Source organism: Peromyscus leucopus, chromosome 15, assembly GCF_004664715.2.
Source record: "Peromyscus leucopus breed LL Stock chromosome 15, UCI_PerLeu_2.1, whole genome shotgun sequence".
NCBI classification, from domain to species: domain Eukaryota; kingdom Metazoa; phylum Chordata; class Mammalia; order Rodentia; family Cricetidae; genus Peromyscus; species Peromyscus leucopus.
Window position 1 is genome coordinate 16,354,016 of NC_051076.1, and position 20,738 is coordinate 16,374,753.

At 42.2% G+C, this 20,738-nt stretch overlaps 1 protein-coding gene across 1 annotated transcript in view; it reads left to right on the top strand.

Moving 5' to 3' along the window:
• The window catches only part of Fbxo28 (F-box protein 28), a 29,283-nt gene extending 11,387 nt beyond the window's left edge, over window positions 1–17,896 (top strand). The window contains exons 2-5 of the mRNA XM_028858993.2: window positions 2,111–2,220; window positions 5,383–5,521; window positions 12,822–13,017; window positions 13,561–17,896. Of these exons, the coding sequence (XP_028714826.1) occupies window positions 2,111–2,220; window positions 5,383–5,521; window positions 12,822–13,017; window positions 13,561–13,955 (840 nt within the window). The 3' untranslated portion in view covers window positions 13,956–17,896. The remainder of the gene's footprint in view (window positions 1–2,110; window positions 2,221–5,382; window positions 5,522–12,821; window positions 13,018–13,560) is intronic.
• The last annotated feature ends 2,842 nt before the right edge of the window (window positions 17,897–20,738 follow it).

Below are 20,738 nucleotides of genomic sequence, written 5' to 3' on the forward strand. Positions count from 1 at the left end.
ACAGAGGATTGTGAGTCACTGTATGAGTGCTGGAAGAGCAGCGAAGCCCTGCAGATAGTTCTGTTAAAGTACTAAGATACTGTATTTCTCACCATTTTCTAGTAGTTATAAGCCTGTGATCTTGTCTATATATCAGTAACAACTAAAATAGCTATTTGTATGTTCTTGTGGAATTAATTTCTGGAATTTTCTTATAGGAAAGAACTTTGAAAAAATATAAAATAGTGCTTCTCACTAAACATGGTTTTAAAAGAAAATTATTTTTCATTTAAAACATGTTAAAGGCCAAGTGGGGTATCACTTGCCTTTAATACCAGCATTTGAGAGGTAGGAAGATCTCTATGAGTTTGAGGCTAGCCTGGTCTATGTAATGAGTTTCAAGCCCACCGGAGCCACATAGTCTCTGTCTGGAACACACACACACACACACACACACCTGTTTAAAATGCATGCACACAGGCATGCACGTATGTTCAGAATCAGGTGTGATGCACATGCCTGTAATCCCAGCACTTGAGAGGTTGAGGCAGGAGGATCAGAAGTCAAGGCCATCCTCTGCTACATAGTAAGTTCGAGGACAGCCAGGTTGTGTCCGACCTTGTCTATCGTTCTCAATATGTGTGTATGACATTGAACCCTCTTGAAACCTCACTTTTAAATTTATTTGTTTATGGTAAAGTAGAAGTGGTTTATTGTGCTTTATTCAAAATATTCTTTTGCATCTCACTTGAAAGTAAATCTCAGTTACTCTTTGCCTTTGAGTGAATAGACCCCTCAGTGGGTTTAAAAGCAATGATTTGGATTTTTGAGACAGGTTCTTGCTACCTAATCCTGGCTGGCCCGGAGCTCACACTGTGCTCCTCAAACTTGAAATAACCCTCCTGCCTCTTGTTTCTTGAGTGCTGGGATTACTGGTGTGTGTTACTACCCTCAGTTTATGTTTTACTTTATTATACAGTTGGAAATAACTTTTCCCTAATGTGTTTCATGTGGCATGCTGTGATTCAGTATTAAAACATGAAAGTCTTCATGAAATTCAGTTCAGTGTACAGGAATTTTTGCCTTCCTATGTTTCCAGGAGAAATAAACTAGGGATTTCATCTTAACAAATACATAGCAAGTATTTGTGCATAGATGCTATAATGGAATAGGACAGATAAGAAGCATGAGGTAGTCTCTGCTAATTGGCATGGCCTTGGTAGGCACTCACTTCAGTAGCTTGTACTTTCCAGCATCTAGCCTATTCAGTGAGAAGTAACCTTTAGGTTGATGACCAAACCATTATAAAATTTTCAGGGAAAAAAAAAACAAAAACCAGTAAATTTTATGCGCTGGATTTAAAATATTAAAAGATAAGAAAGATACTAAGATTACTCAGAAATATAGAAATTAAATCTGCAGAACAAAGGCTTCAGGTTTGTTTTTAAGGTGACCTGACAATTTTATGCAACAGTTTAGAGTTTTCCAAAGGAATTAGCATGTCGGATTTCATCTCATTCTCGTCATTGTCTCAGCTGTCTCTGAGCCAGACACCATCCACACCTACAGACCAGGCTTTCAGGCGACGCACTGCTTCTGTGTTAAAAACCAGTCTATTTAACACCGTTGCCTTTCCAATGTACATTGAGATGCTCTGGAGAATGTAACAGCATCTTGTCTGAAAGCCTTGGACATCTTGACCCAAATCACTAGGAGAAATAAAAATTCCCATTCTGCTTTTATTTCTGAGATTAGACTAAAATTTGGATTTACCTCTTTTTTTTCTTTTTTTTTTTTCTTTTTTTTTTTTTTTTTTTTTTTTTTTTTTTTTTGATAAAAGGGAATGTTTCAAACTATTAAAAGCTTCCAGGTGCATCCATTTACTGATCTTCCATACTGCAGACAGGATGTCCTTCACACCTGAGTAAGTGACACTGCTTTGCCCAAGCTTGGATTTCTTAGTGACAGCATAGTAATTCCATGGTGTCGATGACGCCGGCAGTAAGAGGTTGGACAAGGCTTTGGGGACATGCCGGCACAGAGACCTTCCCACCAGTCATCCCGTCCACGTTCATCACTGGTGATTTGGTTCGTGGTTTTATATTTCAAATCTGTCTCCCCTCTCTTGTAGGTTTGTAAACGAATGGACTTGGTCTGTCAGAGAATGTTGAATCAGGGATTTCTGAAAGTGGAGAGGTACCACAATCTGTGTCAGAAGCAAGTGAAAGCACAGCTGCCGAGGTACGTTCGAGAAGCGGCGGGGGCGCGGGCGGGGGGCGCAGCCAGCCTGCTTGGTGAGAAATGAACAATCTGGCCACGCACTGTTGGCCTAGGCCTTTAATCCTAGCACTCGGGAGGCAGAGGCAGGCGAATCTCTGAGTTCGAAGCCAGCTTGGTCTACAGAGTGAGTTCCAGGACAGACAGGTCTACACAGAGAAACCCTGTCTTGAAAAAAACAAGGAAAAAAATAAGAAGGCTGGAGAGATGACTGAGCAATTAAGAACACTTGTTCATGAAGAGGACCAAAATAGTGAGTCACAGGCCAGGCAGTGGTAGAGCACGCTTTTAATCCCAGCACTCAGGAGGCAGAGGCAGGTGGATCTCTGTGAGTTTGAGGCCAGTCTGGTCTACACAGTGAGTTCCAAGACAGCCAGGGCTCTGTAGGGAGACCTTGTCTCAAAAAAACAAATACTGAGTCAGGTGTGATGGTGCACATCTATAATCCTAGCACTTGGCTGGTGGAAGCAGGAAGATCAGGAATTCAAGGCCAGCCCTTATAGGTACATTAGCAAATTTGAAGCCAGCCTGGGCTGCATGAAACCCTATTTTTAAAAAAGAAAGAAAGAGTCTCAGAAAACCAAATTAAAGAGGAGAGAATGGGGGAAGAGAAAAAGACATAAATAAATAGAAGGTCACGTATGTTTGTGGCCTGGAAGATTCTATATTGTTAATGTGACAGCATTTCTCAAGTGTGTGTGTGTGTGTGTGTGTGTGTGTGTGTGTGTGTGTACATAATCCTGACAAGACTCAGCTCTATACATACATATTTTTTAGAATTTGGACAGCTAGTGTTAAAATTCTTGTGGAAATATAAGAGACCCAGAATAACTGACACAGTTTTGAGTGGCAGTGTCAGAAGACTAATACTCTAGGATTTTAAAACTTAGTACTAAGCTGCAGTAATCAAAACAGTATGGTACAAGTCTAATGATAGTCACATAGACCAATGGAATAAAATAGAGAGTCTGGAAAATAAACCCTTGTATAGTTATTTGATTTTTAGTAAGGATGCCAAGAAAGTTTAATTGAAGAAAGAATGATGTTTTTCAAAAATTGGTCAGGTGAGATGATACATGCCTTCAGTCTCAGTACTTGGGAGGCAGAGGCAGGAGGATCTCTTGTGAGTTCAAGGCCAGCCTGGTCTACAGAGCGAGCTCTGGGACAGCAGGACTACATAGAGAGGCCTTGTCTCAAAATAATAATAGTAATAAAAATAAAATAGAGACTTAGGGGTCAGCAGCGTTGCTCGCAGGTAAGGGCACTGATGACCTGGGTTCTATCCCTAGAACTCATGTAAAGAGAGCTGATTCCTACAGGTTGTTTTACACACACACACACACACACACACACACACACACACACACACACACACATTTAAAAAAATGGGGCTAGAACAAAAACTTGTGCACATGAAGCTGGCTACTACCACACTCGAGAGAGGATGAGGTGACTGCTTGCTCTTGAACCCCCGGAGCACAGTAATGCTAAAGCATGACCTCAGCAGCTAGGTAGCATAGTACACACCTCTAATTTCAGAACTCAAGAAACTGAGACAGGAGAATCACAAGCTTGAGGCCTCCCTTGGCTACAAAGCAAGTTTGAAGCCAGCTTGAGCTCTATGATGAGACCTGTCTTAAGACAAGCTGAAACCTGAAAAAATGGCTCAAGGGTTTAGAGCACTTGTTGCCCTTGCAGAGAACCCAGGTTCAGTTTCTAGCACCCACATAACAACAACTTTCGTAACTCCAGTTCCAGGAGATTCAACACCCTCTTCTGACTTCCATGGGTATCCACACAGTGTACATAAATACGTGCAGTGAAACATCTATACACATAAATTAAATCCTTTTGTAAAAGGCAAAAATGAACCAATTTAAAGCTAAACAGAAATATTACAATAAAACAGTTTGTCCTAAGTATGTATTCAAGAGAAATAAATTAAAATTATGTCCATACAAAAACTTGAAGGCTATATATAGCTCAGTGGAGCACTTGACTAGCATGTACAAAGTTCTTATATGTTGTCTTAGTTAGGGTTTCTATTGCTGTGAAGAGACACCATGACCACAGCAACTCTTATAAAGGAAACATTTCACTGGGGTGGCTTACAGTTCAGAAATTCTGTCCATTATCATCATGGCAAGACTGTGGCATGCAGGCAGACATGGTGCTGGAGAAGTAGCTTAGAGTCATACATCTTGCAGGCAACAGGAAGTGGTCTTTCTCACTGGGAGTAGCTTGAGCTTTGAGGCACCCTCAAAGCTCACCTCCACAGTGACACACTTTCTCCAACACGGCCACACCTCATAATAGTGCCACTCCCTTTGGGAACATTTTCTTTCAAACCACATGCATTGTTCCCAGCACAACAAAAACATATAACTTGTACATAGATGTTCGTAGGATCATTAATCATAATCAAAACGTAGAAACAACCCAGATGCATAAAGGGATGATACCTGTGTATAAGGGGATGCTATTCAGCAATAAAAAGATCAGTGAACTGTAGAAATGTGGAAATCTACAAAGGGCTACCCGTCACAATCCCATTTATTCCAGTGTTCAGAATAAGGAAGTCACAGAAACAGAAGGTAGATGAGTCGGCAGGTGGTGCAGCTGATGACTGGTACAAGTTTTCTTTTTATGGTGATGAAGGTGTGCTGAATTTAGATGATAGTAATGGTCATGCCACTCGACATTCACAGAATCCACTCTGATTAAACCACATACTAAATAGGGTGTAGCATTGCTACAGTGTGTGCACAGCTGCCTTCTAAATAAAGAAATCCTGAATATCACATATGAATTACTTCTGAGAAAAGATGGAGAGAGATAGGTGTTGTGATCAAACTCAGGGCCTCACAGGTACTGGGCAAGTGGTCTACCACTGTGCTACACTGCCAGCTGTTACTATGTCTTCAGACAAAGTGATTTTTTAAAACAGGTATTTTGTTAGCAATAATTCTTGTTAAAGATATATGAGCATTACAGTTATGACCCAGTTGCAAATGTCTAAATTAGCATGTTAAAGTTCATCTGTTTGATTAAGATATTTTGATTGGTTAACATTTTATTCTACACTACTGCTTTAATGGTTGCCACTGACTTTTATTATTATTTCAGGAGAGAGTCAGAAAGGAGAAACCATTCTTTAGCCCGTCATGCAGACATCCTTGCTGCTGTGGAAACAAGGCTGTCACTGTTAAATATGACTTTCATGAAGTATGTGGATTCCAACCTCTGTTGCTTCATCCCAGGAAAGGTAACTAGTGCCGCATACCCAGAGGCTGGACAACCCTGGGTAAACTAAGTCTTACAAAGCACTTTTTGTGATGTCAGAATTATTACTTCTCTGGATGAGTTTTTATTAGTGACTATATTTAGCTTTTCTGTACAATTATAAATATGTATCATTCACGTGATCTTGACATTTAAAATTCTAATTGTAAAATGCACAGTAGAAGTGAGAGACTTGGTGGGGGTTCATAGTTAAGAAAACATTTTGACCTTTATGGTCAAAATACCAGAACTGCTGCACTGAACAAGATACGGATTGTGTTGCCTTCCAGATCATTACAGTTTGGGGGAAGGTAGGATGGGGTTTGCTGGGTTGGTTTTGTTTGAGAAATGTTTAGTAATAATGAACTTACAAGTGTTCAAATTTAATGAGTAGTATTTTCTGTGTGGGCATACACCAGGGTTAAGGAGTAGTCAGTCCTCTTTACCACACTAAGTATGGTACTTGTACTGTTATTACGTAGATCCCCCTCCCCAACCACACTGCATGACTTGAAACATCTGAGAGCATCCTACTTGTTGAATTAAGTGTAGATTCAAGTGAGATATAGAAGCAGTGGAAATGGATTTAAACATCATTTTGCTTCTTGATAGACACTGGCAAAAGTGTCCTTTCAGTGGTGGGAACTTCTTAATACCTAGTGAAATTATTTCCATAAATAATTTATAGTGGCAATATTGTATGTAGATACTGTTCCCATTCTCAGTTTGAATAACATCTGTTATCTATGTATAGCCCTCTTTATGTGCTGCTGAAGTCCTTTGAGCGTATATGACTTGTCCTCTCCAATAGACAATTTTCACTGTGTGTCTCATTTTTAATAATAAAAGCAGCAGAGACACAGGTTCCAGTTTCTTACCATCAAAGAAAGTGTATCCAGTTGTTCTAACAGGGCTATGTGGCTGGATTAGGTCCCTGCAAAGATGAGTGTTTTATATCTGGCCTTTACAGAAGTTGTTGCCAGTCTTCATTTGGGTTCACATGACTGACACACAGATTTGTACTGCCTGAGCGACTGCAGTGAATTCAAGTTGAGTTCTGCTTATTGGCTTTTCAGTTGAAATTCTAGTACCAAACCTGTGGGCAGCAATGAACACATCTTAGGGTTTCAAGATGCTGTGGGGCCTCAGCATTGCTAGGCAGCTCCTAGACTGGTAGAGCTCACCCAGAGGAACTTTATAGGACATTCACCTCAGAAGGTGGGTGTCCTCCTGTCCCTTCTTGTCATTGCCACAGTGTGCACTTAGGAAGCACATTCTCATTGTTGGAGCACCTTTCAGATGTGTCCTTCCTTGTGTCCCCACAGGACAGGACACATTGCCGTCCTGTTCCATGGGCAAGAAAACTGAGGCCCGGGGAAATTGGTTGAAGAGAACTGACTCCAGCATGTGGTGTCTCACACACCTACTGCATCCTTACAGCCTTCTTCACTTCCATTGCTCACAAGGGTTTTTTTTCTCTAGCAAGCCAGTAATTGACTGAAAACAACCAAAAATTATAATTTTTATTTTTATTCAGATACATGTTTTATCATACTTGGATTTTTGTTTCTTAAAATTACATTCTTGAATAGCTTATGTTTTGCTTAAAACAACAGCATTATACTCAATAATTTTTTTTTTTTTTTTAATATGTTGCTGTGGGCTGGAGACACAGCTCAGCAGTTAAGAACAATGGATGCTGTTCCGGTGTTCCTGAGTTCAATTCCTAGCAACCTCATGGTGGCTCACAACCATCTATAGTGAGATCTGATGTCCTCTTCTGTCATAAAGTTGTATATGCAGATAGGGCACTCATATATATAAAATAAATAAATCTTTTAAAAAATGTTGCCTTTACTTTATATTTCTTAGTTAAAATAGCTAATTTAAGCCAGGTGGTGGTGGCACACACCTTTACTCCCACACTCAGTAGTTAGAGGCAGGTGGACCTCAGAGCTCGAGGCTAGTGTAGTCTACAAAGCAACTTCCAGGACAGCCAAGGCTATACAGAGAAACCCTGAAACCCTGTCTCGAACCCCCAACCCCCCAAAAAGCTAATTTAACAAGATTAGTAGTATTTGGATTGTTTCATAGCCATTCTCTTTTTAAGGATTTCTTATCCATAAACTCACCACATACTATCTTTGGAATAACAGGATTGTAGCATTTAATTTCCAGATACTGAACTAAGAACTTTGTTTGCCATCTGTTACTGTACCCAGTCCCTGAGATAGGATGAGCCCTTTCTCTTTGTAAGTTTATTTATCTCATAAGTTTTGGTTTTGTGTCCATGACTGCTTGACTCTGCTGTGTAGTACATTGTGGGAGCATGCTATGGATATTGGTCTGTATGCTGTGAATGTGTTGCTCTGATTGGTTAATAAAGTGCTGATTGGCCAGTAACCAGGCAGGAAGTATAGGCAGGACAAAGAGAGAGGAGAATTCTGAAAACAGGTAGGCTGAGTCAGGAGTCACCAGCCAGCCACAGAGGAAACAAGATGTAAAGTACCAGTAAGCCATAAGCCACGTGGCAACTTCTAGATTAATAGAAATGGGTTAGTTTAAGATATAACAGCTAGATAGCAAGAAGCCTGCCATGGCCATAAAGTTTATAAGTAATATAAGTCTCTGTGTGTTTACTTACGTCTGAGTGGCTGCAGGAGCCGGGTGGACACAGGAAAACTCCAGCTATAGGCAATGGTAGCACATGCCTTTAACCCTAGTATTTAGGAGGCAGAGATTCATCTGAATATCTGTGAGTTCAAGACCACACTAGGGACAGAGCCAGGTGTGGTGGCACACGCCATTATTCCCAGTACTAGTTAACTATAGCGGTCTGGAGGTCTGTATAGACAGACAGGAAGTGATAGAGAGCTATAATTTCCTTAGTTATGATAAAAGATAAGTTAGATATAAAACCTTAGACTCACAAATATAGGATAGGATATCTTCTTTAATTTTGCCAAATACAAATAGACTAAATATTATAAATAGACTAGATATTGTAACTGTAATTCTTGCTTGATAATTGTTTTGTTATATGTAATTTTACTATGTTAAAGTTAAAACCTTCCTTTTTGGAAAAAGAAAAAAGAAAAGGGGAAGTGCTGTGGATATCACTCTGTATGCTGTGAATGTGTTGAAATAAAATGCTGATTGGCCGGTAGCCAGGCAGGAATATAGGTGGGACAAGCAGAGAGGAGAATTCTGGGAACAGGAAAGCTGAGTCAGGAGTCACCAACCAGACACAGAGGAAGAAAGATGTAAAAATATCGGTAAGCCACAAGCCACGTGGCAACTTATAGATTAATAGAAATAGGTTAATTTAAGATATAAGAACAGTTAGCAAGACGCCTGCCATGGCCATACAGTTTACAAGTAATATAAGTCTCTGTGTGTTTACTTGGGTCTGAAACTTCAGCTACGGGAGCATGGACAGTGGAGGCCATAGTATGCAGGAAGGAAAAGGGGAGACAGGGAGAGGAGGTCACAGTAGCCCCTTCAGGGGTCTGCCCCTATTGACTTCACTCCCTTCCACTAGGCCTCACCTCTTAACAGACTTGTAAGTGGCACCTAAGTGAGGAACAAGCCTTTCACACGTGAGCCTCTTAAGGTTGCTCTAGATGGGAACATTAACAACTAATCTTTTTAATGTGTGAACTTGGTTTAGTGTATCATTTCTTATCCCCAAGATTACATTCCTTTAGATTATTATAATATATCCATTTCACTGAAATTGAGGTGTACAGTCAGCACTTTATTAAGTTGTTTAAGTAAGTGAGAAAAACAACAGTGTAATTTAAATTAGGTTGCCAGACACCACAGTACTGAGACTTTGTTACTGTTATCTAGGGTAAGGATCAGCACACGTTTTTCAATAAAAACTAAAATCCGTATTTTGGCTCTGTGGGTCATGTGGGCTTTTTTCCACGGCTGTTCAGTTCTGAGAGACAACTGGGCAGTGTGGAATACATAATGGATATGTTTATGAACAGAGCAGACAGGGCTCTAGCTGTCACCCTCCCCACCACACTGGCAGGGCATCACCTCTCAGACCTACCACTGCGCCTCTTTGGGTACATTGTGTGCGGCAGCCACTCCCCCAGGCTGCTCTGAGCTGCACGGTAGTGGCGGGCACTTGGTCTTCTGGAGATGCAGTAAGAAAGAGTGGCGTGGAGAGGGTCTGCTCTTAGCCGCTACTCATAGTCCTGATGACCCCTGTGTTCTGTTGAAACTCTGGCCTCAGAGAAAGGCTTTTCACGTGCAAGTGGTTGTACAGGGTCAAGAGGCTGACCAAATGTCTGAACAGACCTAAAATGTACACACTGGGTGTGATTGGTTCCTCCATAAGTGTTCTGGGAAGGAAAATAGGGGCCCTAGTGTTTTCCAGATCCAGCAATTATAGACCATTTTTCTCTTTAGTATGTACTCTTTCTTGAATCATTTGAAAATATGTTAAAGACATTAGTAATCCTTGGTTCTTAGATAAGTTCTATGTTTCCTAAGAACTAGGGCAGTCTTTCTTCCATAACAAAGAAAATCAGGAAATTTATCATTAATAAAATACTCTTATCTGTCCTTGACAGTTTATATTCAGATTTCCTTAAATGCCACAGTAATGCTTTCTTGGTGGTTCATTCTCTCTCTCACTCTCACTCTCACTCTCACTCTCACTCTCACTCTCACTCTCACTCTCTCTCTCCATTGTTTATAAAGTCCTGGAACTTGCTATGTAGAACAGGTCAGACTTGAACAGAGATATACCTGCCTCTGCCTCCCAAGCACAAGGATTAAAAGTGTGTACCACTTCACCCAATTTTCTTTTCTTTTCTTTTCTTTCTTTCTTTCTCTCTTTCTTTCTTCCTTCCTTCCTTCCTTCCTTCCTTCTCTCCATCCATCCCTCCCTCCCTCCCTCCCTCCCTCCCTTCCTTCTTTCCTTCCTTTCATTTGTTTGGATGGGGTCTTACTCTGTAGTCCTGGCTGGCCTCAAATTGCCTGTCTCTCAACATCTGCCTCTCTCTGCCTCCAAAGTGCTGGAACTAAAGGTGTGGCCCACCATGTCAGGCACTCTTCAGTTTCTTGATTATCATAGGTCAGTTATAGTGAGGGGGTGATGATTGAAGTTTATCTAATAGTTCTAAAATATCGTGGATTTTTTAAACTAGATTTCTTACAAAATGCTCTTAAACATAAGATTACTTGGGATTGTTTCTTCATTTTACTGTGACTAGTCCAAATTAAAGGTGTGAACCTTTAAGTGAAGATTTGGTCTTTTAAAAAACAAAGGTATATGTGGGGTTAAGTGCCTGAAGAGACCAGAGAAGGGTGTTGGATCCCTCAGAGATGGAATTTCAGGCGGTTGTACAGGTCTTCTCCTTCAGCAACTTTCTTGGATAGCTAGGAAGTTCTGATTTGCTTTTTATGTGCTATAGTCTTAAATATAAGCAAATAACAAAGACTCACTAGACTAAAAGGTCACAGAATGAAGCAGGATAAAAAATTGAGGAACTCATGTAAGGATTCAAAATGTAAACTACTATTCTAATGAAATAAGAAAAGGTTTTCAGACAAACACATGCCATGTAAGGAATATTCAGAACCATTTTGATTATGGAAGGCATTTTTTAAATATTAAAGAGTGGGAAGGATAAAGTTGATGTAAAGAAATCCCAGGTAGAGCAAAAGGACAGGTGGATAACATGAAAATGAAGGCAGTAGAGGATTCTGGTGGGAGCTAACCAGTAGATTTTAAAAGGTAGATCTTGCCCACCAAAGCCTGAAGGTGCACGTGGTCAGTGTTATTACTTTACAGTTTGAATGTGTGCTTCGTGCAGGAAAGTTTTTGTGTAGAAATTGATAGTGATTCACATGGGGAATATGCCAAACTTTTTAAACACAGAAATATTCTGGAAAACTTAGTGTATTGCTTAAGGCCTAGATAGGGTTAGGTACGTGGCATATTACTTGAAAGGTGTTGTTGTTGCTTGTTTGTTTTGAGATAGGATCTCCAGGTTGACCTCCAGTCGTGATTCCCTTGCTTCAGCCTCTGAGTGCTGGGGTCACAGGTGTGCCCCACCAGATTTAAACAATTATGAGAAATGATCAGATGTATTCTGAGATAGGGTTTCTCTGTGTTGCCCTGGCTGTCCTGGAACTCACTTTGTAGACCAGACTGGCCTCAAATCACAGAGGCCTCTGCCTCCTTAGTGCTGGGATTAAAGGCCACCATGCTCAGCTAAGGTTTGTTTTTAAGAACATACCCTAGAATAAAAGCCATTCTAGACTGACCAGGGATCACCACGTTGAACCTGAAACATTAAGGGCTTGGATTTGTCCAAGTACTACTAGACTCTGTTTTTCCTTTGAACTAGTAAACATTGTATATTTATCCTCTGAGTCAAGAAGAGAAGGCAGATTACAAGACTGACCCAGAGTTGGAATAAATGCAGGGAGAGAAAAATGTGATCCGAGGATGTTTGAGACTCTGATGGCATAATGGTGTGGCTTAGAGTCCCTAGTTCTCATGATTGCAATAGACGTTATCTGGACTGTGGTCTTCAAAGATCTGAATCACTGTTTTCAGGTCTCTGTTGAAGCCATGGATGTGTGAACAATACCCTGGCAGGGAGTAAAGCCGAGACTGCACTTGGCTGAGGACATTGAGTTACTGTTCAAGTAGGAGAGGAGGGAGTTAGAAAGCAGCGCAGTGAGCACTCGTTTCTTCTTCACTGATGCTATGCCTTCAGTTTCCCGTGACCACTGTAGTTAAAATAGAAAAGGGCATTTTGCTGCCCTTTGGTGATCTGTCCTTTGTGGTCTGAAAGCTTAGTCTTTGCTGTACCGCTAAGAAAAACAAAGCTTTAAGGGATAGAGTATGTGGTGGCAGTGCACAAGAGGAAGGGGAATCAGACTCAGTTCTTGGGGCTTGGAGGTAGATGTCTGTATTTACTTCTCCCGTTTCTTTAGCAGTCTATGGAGCTCTTCTTGTATTGTGTATATTCGTGTCTTCCTGGTTGCTCCAGTTACCCACAGGGCGGGACTGTATTCTGTTTGTTCTGACTCTAGCTTTAGCACAGTACCCTGGTACAGTAAGGATACTTACTCAGTCTAGGCATAAAGTATTGTGGTTGAGTCCAGAAAGCCTGTGCTGTGGATTCTCCATGCTGAGTTGATGCGTTAAATGCTCTGTGAGTCTTCACAGCAACTGAGTCATCCCTCCTTTACTACTTAGCTGCTCTCTTTTTCACAACTTTATAAAATGCTAACGAGATTCGTTATTGTAGGTGATTGATGAGATTTACCGTGTACTGAGATACGTCAATTCTACCAGAGCCCCACAGCGAGCCCATGAAGTGCTCCAGGAATTACGGGATATTTCCTCCATGGCAATGGAGTACTTTGATGAGAAGATTGTTCCAATTCTCAAGAGGAAATTGCCAGGATCAGATGTGTCGGGAAGACTCATGGGCTCTCCTCCAGGTATCTTGTTTGGTTTGGGGTTTTTTTCTTTTGCAGACAGGGTCTCACTATGTACCTGTAGCCCAGGCTGGCATCAGACTCTGTATAGCCTGTGTTGGCCTTAAACTCTAGAGATCGTGAATTGGTCTCTTGAGTGCTGGGAACATGGCTGGGCACCACCAGCACAGCAGCTCCCTTGGGATGTTGTCTCCATTATGTCTTCAGTTTCTAACAACCATCGTGATAACTTCATAACCCCGTTGTCTGTTTTCTCATTGAACCACACTTTGGTGGTTTGGTGCTGAGGATGGAGCCCAGAGCTTTGCACATATTCTGCTGCAAGGCTACTTCCCCAGCTCCCTGCTTCTGGTTTGTTTTTGTTTGTGTTTTTGCTTAAATTATGCTCTCTAGATCCATTTCATGGCTAACTCTTTGCATGTGACCACAACTACTGACTTCAAGTGATTTTGTATTGTAATAAACCCAAAAAAACTAATGTAAGCTGAAGTGTTCTCAGTAGGAAACATGAATGATTAACCCTTTAAATGCTCTCTCTCTTCACAGTTCCTGGACCATCTGCAGCCCTAACGACAATGCAGCTCTTCTCCAAGCAAAACCCTTCAAGACAAGAGGTTACCAAACTCCAGCAGCAGGTTAAAACCAATGGTGCTGGCGTGACTGTCCTCAGGCGTGAAATTTCTGAGCTTCGCACCAAAGTGCAAGAACAGCAGAAACAGCTTCAAGACCAAGACCAGAAACTGCTAGAGCAGACTCAGATCATAGGCGAGCAGAATGCACGGTTGGCAGAGCTGGAACGGAAGCTCCGAGAAGTCATGGAAAGTGCAGTAGGAACATCCTCAGGGTCTGGGCAGAGCGAGGAGTCTCCTCGGAAACGGAGAAAGGCAACAGAAGCCATAGACTCTCTTAGGAAATCCAAACGACTGCGGAATAGAAAGTAAAGTGGAATGTGGCTGTAGCTCCAGAGGAAGACAGCCATGACTGGGAGTTGAAGCAGTTCTTCCTGTCAGGATACTGGAGCACCATGGTGTCCCTTAGGCTTCCAGATGATCAGAACACAACTTACACTTGGCTCTTGTGGTTGGCATCCTCGCGCTTCTCTGGTGGAGCTGATGCACAGAACCTCCTTCCTTTGCAATAGATCTGTACTAACCAGACCCATGCTGTCATGTCTGGGAGCTAACGTTTTTCCTGTGCAGATGATGTGTTAAGTTTGTTTGTTTCAGCATATATGCACATTACATACGGATTTTAAACAAACCCATTCTTGACAGACTAAAAGTTTAAGTTTAATACATAAAATGTCCTGTTCACTTGAAAGAAAAAAAATCTACTTTTTAAATGGACACTATCTTGTTTTGAAAAAAAAGGTTGACTTTTTGTTTGTTATAAGTGACCTTTGTCTGGAATGTCTGAGAAGTAGTTATTCCTTTGGTGTTGAAGTGATGGGTAACAGGAAGGACTGCATAGTGTTGCCTGTAGAAGGGGCTCTACAGTGCTGACTATCTAGTTTTATAAACTACTGGCAAGGAGTGTTTCCAGTTGTCAGATACATGCTTTCAGTTTCCTTTGGAGCCACGTCCTCCATTTGCATGGGTGGATGCATGCATTGCCCAGTCAGCACACTGCACAGCTCTTCACTGGTGTGGATCTTGAACCTCTACACCATTTGAAGAGCTGCGCCTTCTTTGGTCTAAGCGCTTAACAGCTTCCTCTGCAGCAGCTTGCCTGTGGGGGAGAATTGCCAGTCCATTTGTCCTCCAGTTTTGCAGGCACCAGAGACTGTAAAGTCCGTTGATGTGTCTCTTCTCTGTAGGGTTCAGGTACACTGGCTAAGACAGAACTCCAAATCCACGCCTCTTTCTGTAGAAGCCAGACCTCTGGGAACTAGTCATGATTCTGACTCGTCACTGTGCTCATGGGTCAACCATGACTGAATAGGGACCCAACTGAAGAGAATTGTACCGTGAAAAAGCAGTTTGATCATTTCCTTTCTGGGGGATGAGCTGAACGAAGCTTTTGAATGCCACGTTCAAGCTCCCGTGATAACTTTGAACAGAAGCTTTAGTTTTCTTTGCACTCCTGTTTCGAGCTTGTAACTGGAAAAGTGTGTCTTGCACTGTCCAACCTTCTGAGGGTCACTTTAAACATCCTCCAACTGTGTAAAGTGGTTCTTTCCCCCGTTGTATATGTGTTGAAACATTCAGCTATCACTGTTCTATTTTTATTTTAATGTACTAAATTATGTAGTTTTGTTCTTTTAAATGTCTGTTGCTTTGGGCTTCAGTTATTTATAGTAAATTTAGGTGTGAGATAGTAAAAACTATCCCTTTCCAGGTGAAAGTTGACACCTGTGTAAAACTAAGGTTTTGGTAAATCCCACAGTGGGAGAAAAGCACGAGGTTGTCATCCGTCCAACATGACATGTTATGCATCCTTTAGGTTCCTTTACCAGGTGACACTCTACTGCCCATCCTTAGTATTGTCCCTTCATGATCCTGCCCTTGGGTTTGGTTCAAGTCCATTTACAACGTAGTATGTTTTCAGTGAGAAACCGTAACATGGCATCCAAGTGTTTCATGGTTTGTTGGGAAGGTAATTTTAAAATAAACAGTTTTCCTAAAAAGATTTGTCAGCCAAGGTCATCCATAAAGGTCCTTGTCTGGAACTCACTTTCTCAGCAGGTCTCACTTTGGGAATCCTAGGACGTAGCCATATCACCGTAGCCTTGGAGGAGGCCTACTGGGCACTCAGAGCTTGACTTTACTAGTCTGCTGTTCTGGTAGAGGAAGACTTTTTTAAGCATCAAAGTACAGGTTTTCAAAGTACAACCCTTATGCATCAAAGAAATAAGCCTCAATTTATTTCTTCAATAATTATTAAAATTTCTCGAATTTTTTTTTCAAACGACATCTAACTAGCCTAAATATAATCGCTAGTCTTCCATTAGTTAATGCGAGTGCATGGCTTTCATAATGAACACTCACATGGTGAGAAGGGAAATGTCTGCTGCATGCACCTGTGGTCTCCAGCCCATCAGACAGAGTTGCACTTGTTTCATGATTATCTGTAACTATGAGAATAAAGAACTACAGCTCGCTTGTCTTGAGCTTTACTTGGAGTAGCTAACACACATTAGGGAGTTGTCTTCACCATTTAATACAGTTCTTTGGGATAGCATAGTAGCATTTAGAGTTCTTCAAATCACACATTATTTTAATAGCTAAAACTGACTTGCCATGGGAAAACTTAACCAGCCTCCTGAGAGAGACCTCTTGCATTTCCTGGCAGAACCTTACATGCTATAGGTGGTTTACAGCAGATTTCATACAGTATTCCCACCAAGAAGCGATTCCTCTGTTTGACCGGGTCATTCCCATGTATAAGTTTACCCGTGGTACACACTACACACAGGCATACAAACACGAAAAGACATGAATGGGAGGTGAAGAGGACTGGCCCCTGTCCTGCAGAGCCCTGCTCGCCTCCCACACAGACTGCTCTGGTTTCCAACCAACATGGGTTACAGAAGCTCTTCAAACTTCCCTTCTGATGTAGAGAGCCTGGAGGTAAATGGGGGCAATTAACAGTAACCCCACTGTTGTAAAGACTATTGGGGTGCCCCAGGTCGAAAGCCAATGATTTGGAATCAACTTTTTTTGTAAAAACGTTTTTTTGGAGTACTGAACTTCACAGGGGCTTGCCTTAATTTAGTAGTTTCAAGATGTATGCGCTAATATTCTATGTGTTGAAATGTTAAAATATTCTATGTAGCCCCAAGAGTGGGTAAAACAGAGTTTAATGCCTAAATAAATAAGCTAAAAGGTGTCAGTCACTACAGCTGGATTTTTTAGAGAAAGTGAACATATGAAAAATAGGCTATGTGTCATGAACAAAAAACAATGGCACCTTGGGATTGCACTATTTCATGCACTGTTTTCTATGCCATTTCCTAGCCTGCACTTTTACCTCCAAAGAAATGCTGTGTAGTGCCCGTTGCTTGCTAGTGAGCTCATTCCTAACGGCACGAATTCTAGTTCACTATGCTGGTTAGTTTCCGTAACTGCCTTCCTTATGAGTTCTCTGCTTCCTTAGCCATAATCCTTTCTAGGATCTGAGAACTGTCTCCTCAGTTTCCAACAGTGTAGCATTTTAATTTAATGTAAACCTCATCCTTGGTGATGAGCACAGTCATAGATCCTCTTCTAGTGGTGAGGACCTGTTTGTTACATAAACCAAACCTTCAGAGTCGACGCTGTGAGATCTGAAAGCAGGGATATAAGACCTGAGAGGGAACACACAAAAGGACAGCTGATTCCAACAGGAAATGTACTATCCGATGCTTTGGTTTGAGGTCTGATGAGTTCCTTTAGGGCACAAGAGGTTCAGTGAACACTACTTAAATGTAGAGCCCACTACCACCTGCAGGAAGTTATCTTCAACAATTGCTAAGTCCACAAAACCGACAGCAACCACCGGTGGTGAGGTGTGGCCGAGAACTGCTCGCCCTTTGAGTAGCAGTATGTCACACAGATAAGACCTAGGGCAGGCCTTAGTGATGTTGGCCTTTCCCAACTGCCTAAGAATCATGGTTACATTTCGGAAACTCAAGCATTAAAGCCACCTTTTCCCCATTGTGTCTGAAGGTAGCCACATGCTTTAGCATAGGGGTCCGACCAGGCTGTTGCCAAAGTCTAGTGGTTCATACTGCCGAAAGGTTAGCCGTGTTGATTCTTTATGTGGTACCGTATGTCTGTTTACTTATGCTCATGAGCAACAATAAACCATTTTCATTGTTATGACCTAGTCAATTATTGGAAGGTGAAAAAAAACACCTCCCAGTCACACAACAGGGCACGGAAATAAATGTGTTGTCACCAGGTCTACTTGTTTCTTTATTTCATGCACCAGAGTTTGGAACTACCCACAGACAGACACCATCTAGGTAGCTATTGTCCTGAGCCACTGTCCTGTGTTTTACAAATCACTGTACTCGGAGTCACCATGCAAAGCAGGTTGGACTATGAATGGGTTAATTGAACCCTAGTAAGCAACAAGTCCACAGCATTAAGACAGGGAAGAGACTTCAGTGGGATTTGATCACCTGCCTGAGCTTTGCTCCCAGCTGTGTAGTACTCCATTCTAAAAAGTCCAGGAGCAGTGAGATGCCATGTGGGGGGTGAGATGCCGTGGGGGGGGGTTTCTGGGTACCCTCTCAAAGCAAGCCATGTAAAACTACTGGTGGTAGAGTTGACTGAGAAAGGCCAGGAACTCCAGGGAAGAACGGCACAACAGTTGCATGTTAGCATGTATCTGCAAGGCCCTGGGTTCGATCCCCAGTACTGGGGAAAGGGCTAGGCTTGGAGGCAGCTTGTAGTGAAGTGTTTTGACAGTCTCCCCAAGGTGTACCATAAAAAGCTCACTGACTTCTAGGTCCAAGGCCACTAACAGCTCTATAGTCACTGTGGTGTGTGTTGCTGGTCTGTCAGCAGTGACCATCAGTTCTTAAGCTCTGCCAGGGAGGAATAGCAGTTTGCTTCTCAGAATTCTCCCTGCTCCCAACACAAATAAGAATTTCTGGTGAGCTAAAATCACCCAGATCAATTTTAGTTAGTATACATTATACAGGGGTTTCATGTTGATGTTTCCACACATAGAATACACATTGTTGTATTCAACCCTACATTAATCTTACCCGCCTTCACCTTCACGACTTCCCTTCCAGTATGTAGCATCCCCTTTTAATTCCCTGCCCTTTGTTTTCCTGGGTTCCACATAGAAAAACGTGGTTCTAAAGATTGGCTTATTTCACTTAATATAACCTCCAGCTCTGTGCTTTGTCCTGCAAAGAACAGAATTGCATCCTTTATTGTTGAGTAAAGCTCCTTTGTGCATATGTACATTTTCTTTATCCATGCATCGATAGGCAGCAGGCTCCTTCCTTTCATTGGCTTTGTGGAAGTGAGATAAATGTAGATGGCTCTGTAGTGACCTGACTCGGGTATGTGCTGCCTAAGAGTGGTATTGATAGGTTGTGTGATAGTTCTATTTTCAATTAAAAAAAAAAAAAAAACTGATGTATTTTTACGTGTATGGATATTTTGCCTGCGTGCCTGTGCATCATGCAGTGCCCGTGGAGACCAGAAGAGGGCATCAGTTCCCCTGAAATGAGTTACAGGAAGTTGTTCATCTCCATGAGTTCTGAGAATTCAACCCAGGTCTTCTGAAACAGCAGTCAGTGTTCTTAATCACTGAGCCATCTCTCTAGACCCTCCCTGCAGGCTTCCACAGAGGTTTGACTAATTACATCCCTACCAACAGTGAGTAAGAGTTCCTTTCCCCCCACATTCTTGCCAGCATTTGTTATTTTCTCTTTTCTTGATGCCATTCTGATGAGGGAGATAGAATCTCAGTGTAGCTTTTGTTTTATTTTGGCCACTGTGGTTTATCTTGAGGGTCTAACTCTGTATGAGCCCACATTACCTTGAAATGCAATAGGTAGCCCAGGTTAACCTTGGCCCGCAGCAATCCTCTCGAATTAACTTCTGAGATTATGGCTTGAGTTTGAAACCAGCCTGGAATACACTGCAAAATCTTGTCTCAAAATGCCAAAACAGGGGTTTCTGGTTTCCATCCCCGATACCAAAAACAAACCCTACCCTGCACTAGTTCCCCATGTTAATTTCTGAAACCACGCCTGCAGGGTCTATACTAGGTGATCATCTCATTGCAAAGGGCATCTCAGTGAGCTGGGTTCAGTGCAGCATCTCAGAACAAACTGAGAGGAAAGGGTAAGGAGACAAAACCGAAGTGGTGGATGTCAGAGCTACATTAGGAAGGAAACACAGATCAGGGATGAGCTTCAAGCCAGGCCTGCTGACACGCGGCTGTGATCCCAGCTCCTCAGGAGGCTGACGAAAAGAGGATCACTTGTACATTCAAAGCCTGTCTCAGCCACAGACTGAGTTCTAGGCCAGCCTGGGCAAGTTAGTAAAACTATCTCTTAGGAGTGCTGGAGACACAGCCCAGTGATATCACATAGGGACATAGCTGTGTAGATCTCAACTTTTTTTTTTTTCCTGAGATGGAGTCTCTTGTATCCATCCCATCCTGGCCTCAAACTCAACACTTAGCCAAGGGTGACCTTTGGTGTGGCCATCAGAAAACAGCTTTGTAGCGACAGATCTCCCCTTAAATGGGTTCCAGGGATTTCACTCAGGTCATCAGGTATATGCAGCAAGTGCCTTGAGCAGCTGAGGCGTCTCACTGGCTTTCAACCTTTTTTCTGTTGTTGATTTGTTTGGTATGTGTGGGCATGTACTCTCGGCCAAGCCAGTGCATAATAGGCGATATCGAGTGTGTGGAGGTCAGAGGACGTGCTTGTGGACTAGTTCTCTCTCTGCCTTTACTTGGATTCTAGGAATCGAACTCGGGTTTTCAACCTTGTACAGCAAGCACCTTTACCCACTGAGCCATTTCGTTGGCCCCTCTGACGTGTTTTTAATTCCCTCTCCGCTTGCCAGGTTCTGATTTGTTGAGTCTATGAAGCAGCAACGTAAATGGTAAATTGGCCCTGGAAATAGGAAATCTGGGGGGGTACCTTCTGTGTTGAGAAAAAAAAACAGCACCCCTGCTCTGTCAGACCAAGGAAGGGCAAGCCGGGTTAGCTCTGCCTCTGCTGGGCTGGAGCAAGATCGGAAGCACCTGCCCCATAAAGGGCTTGA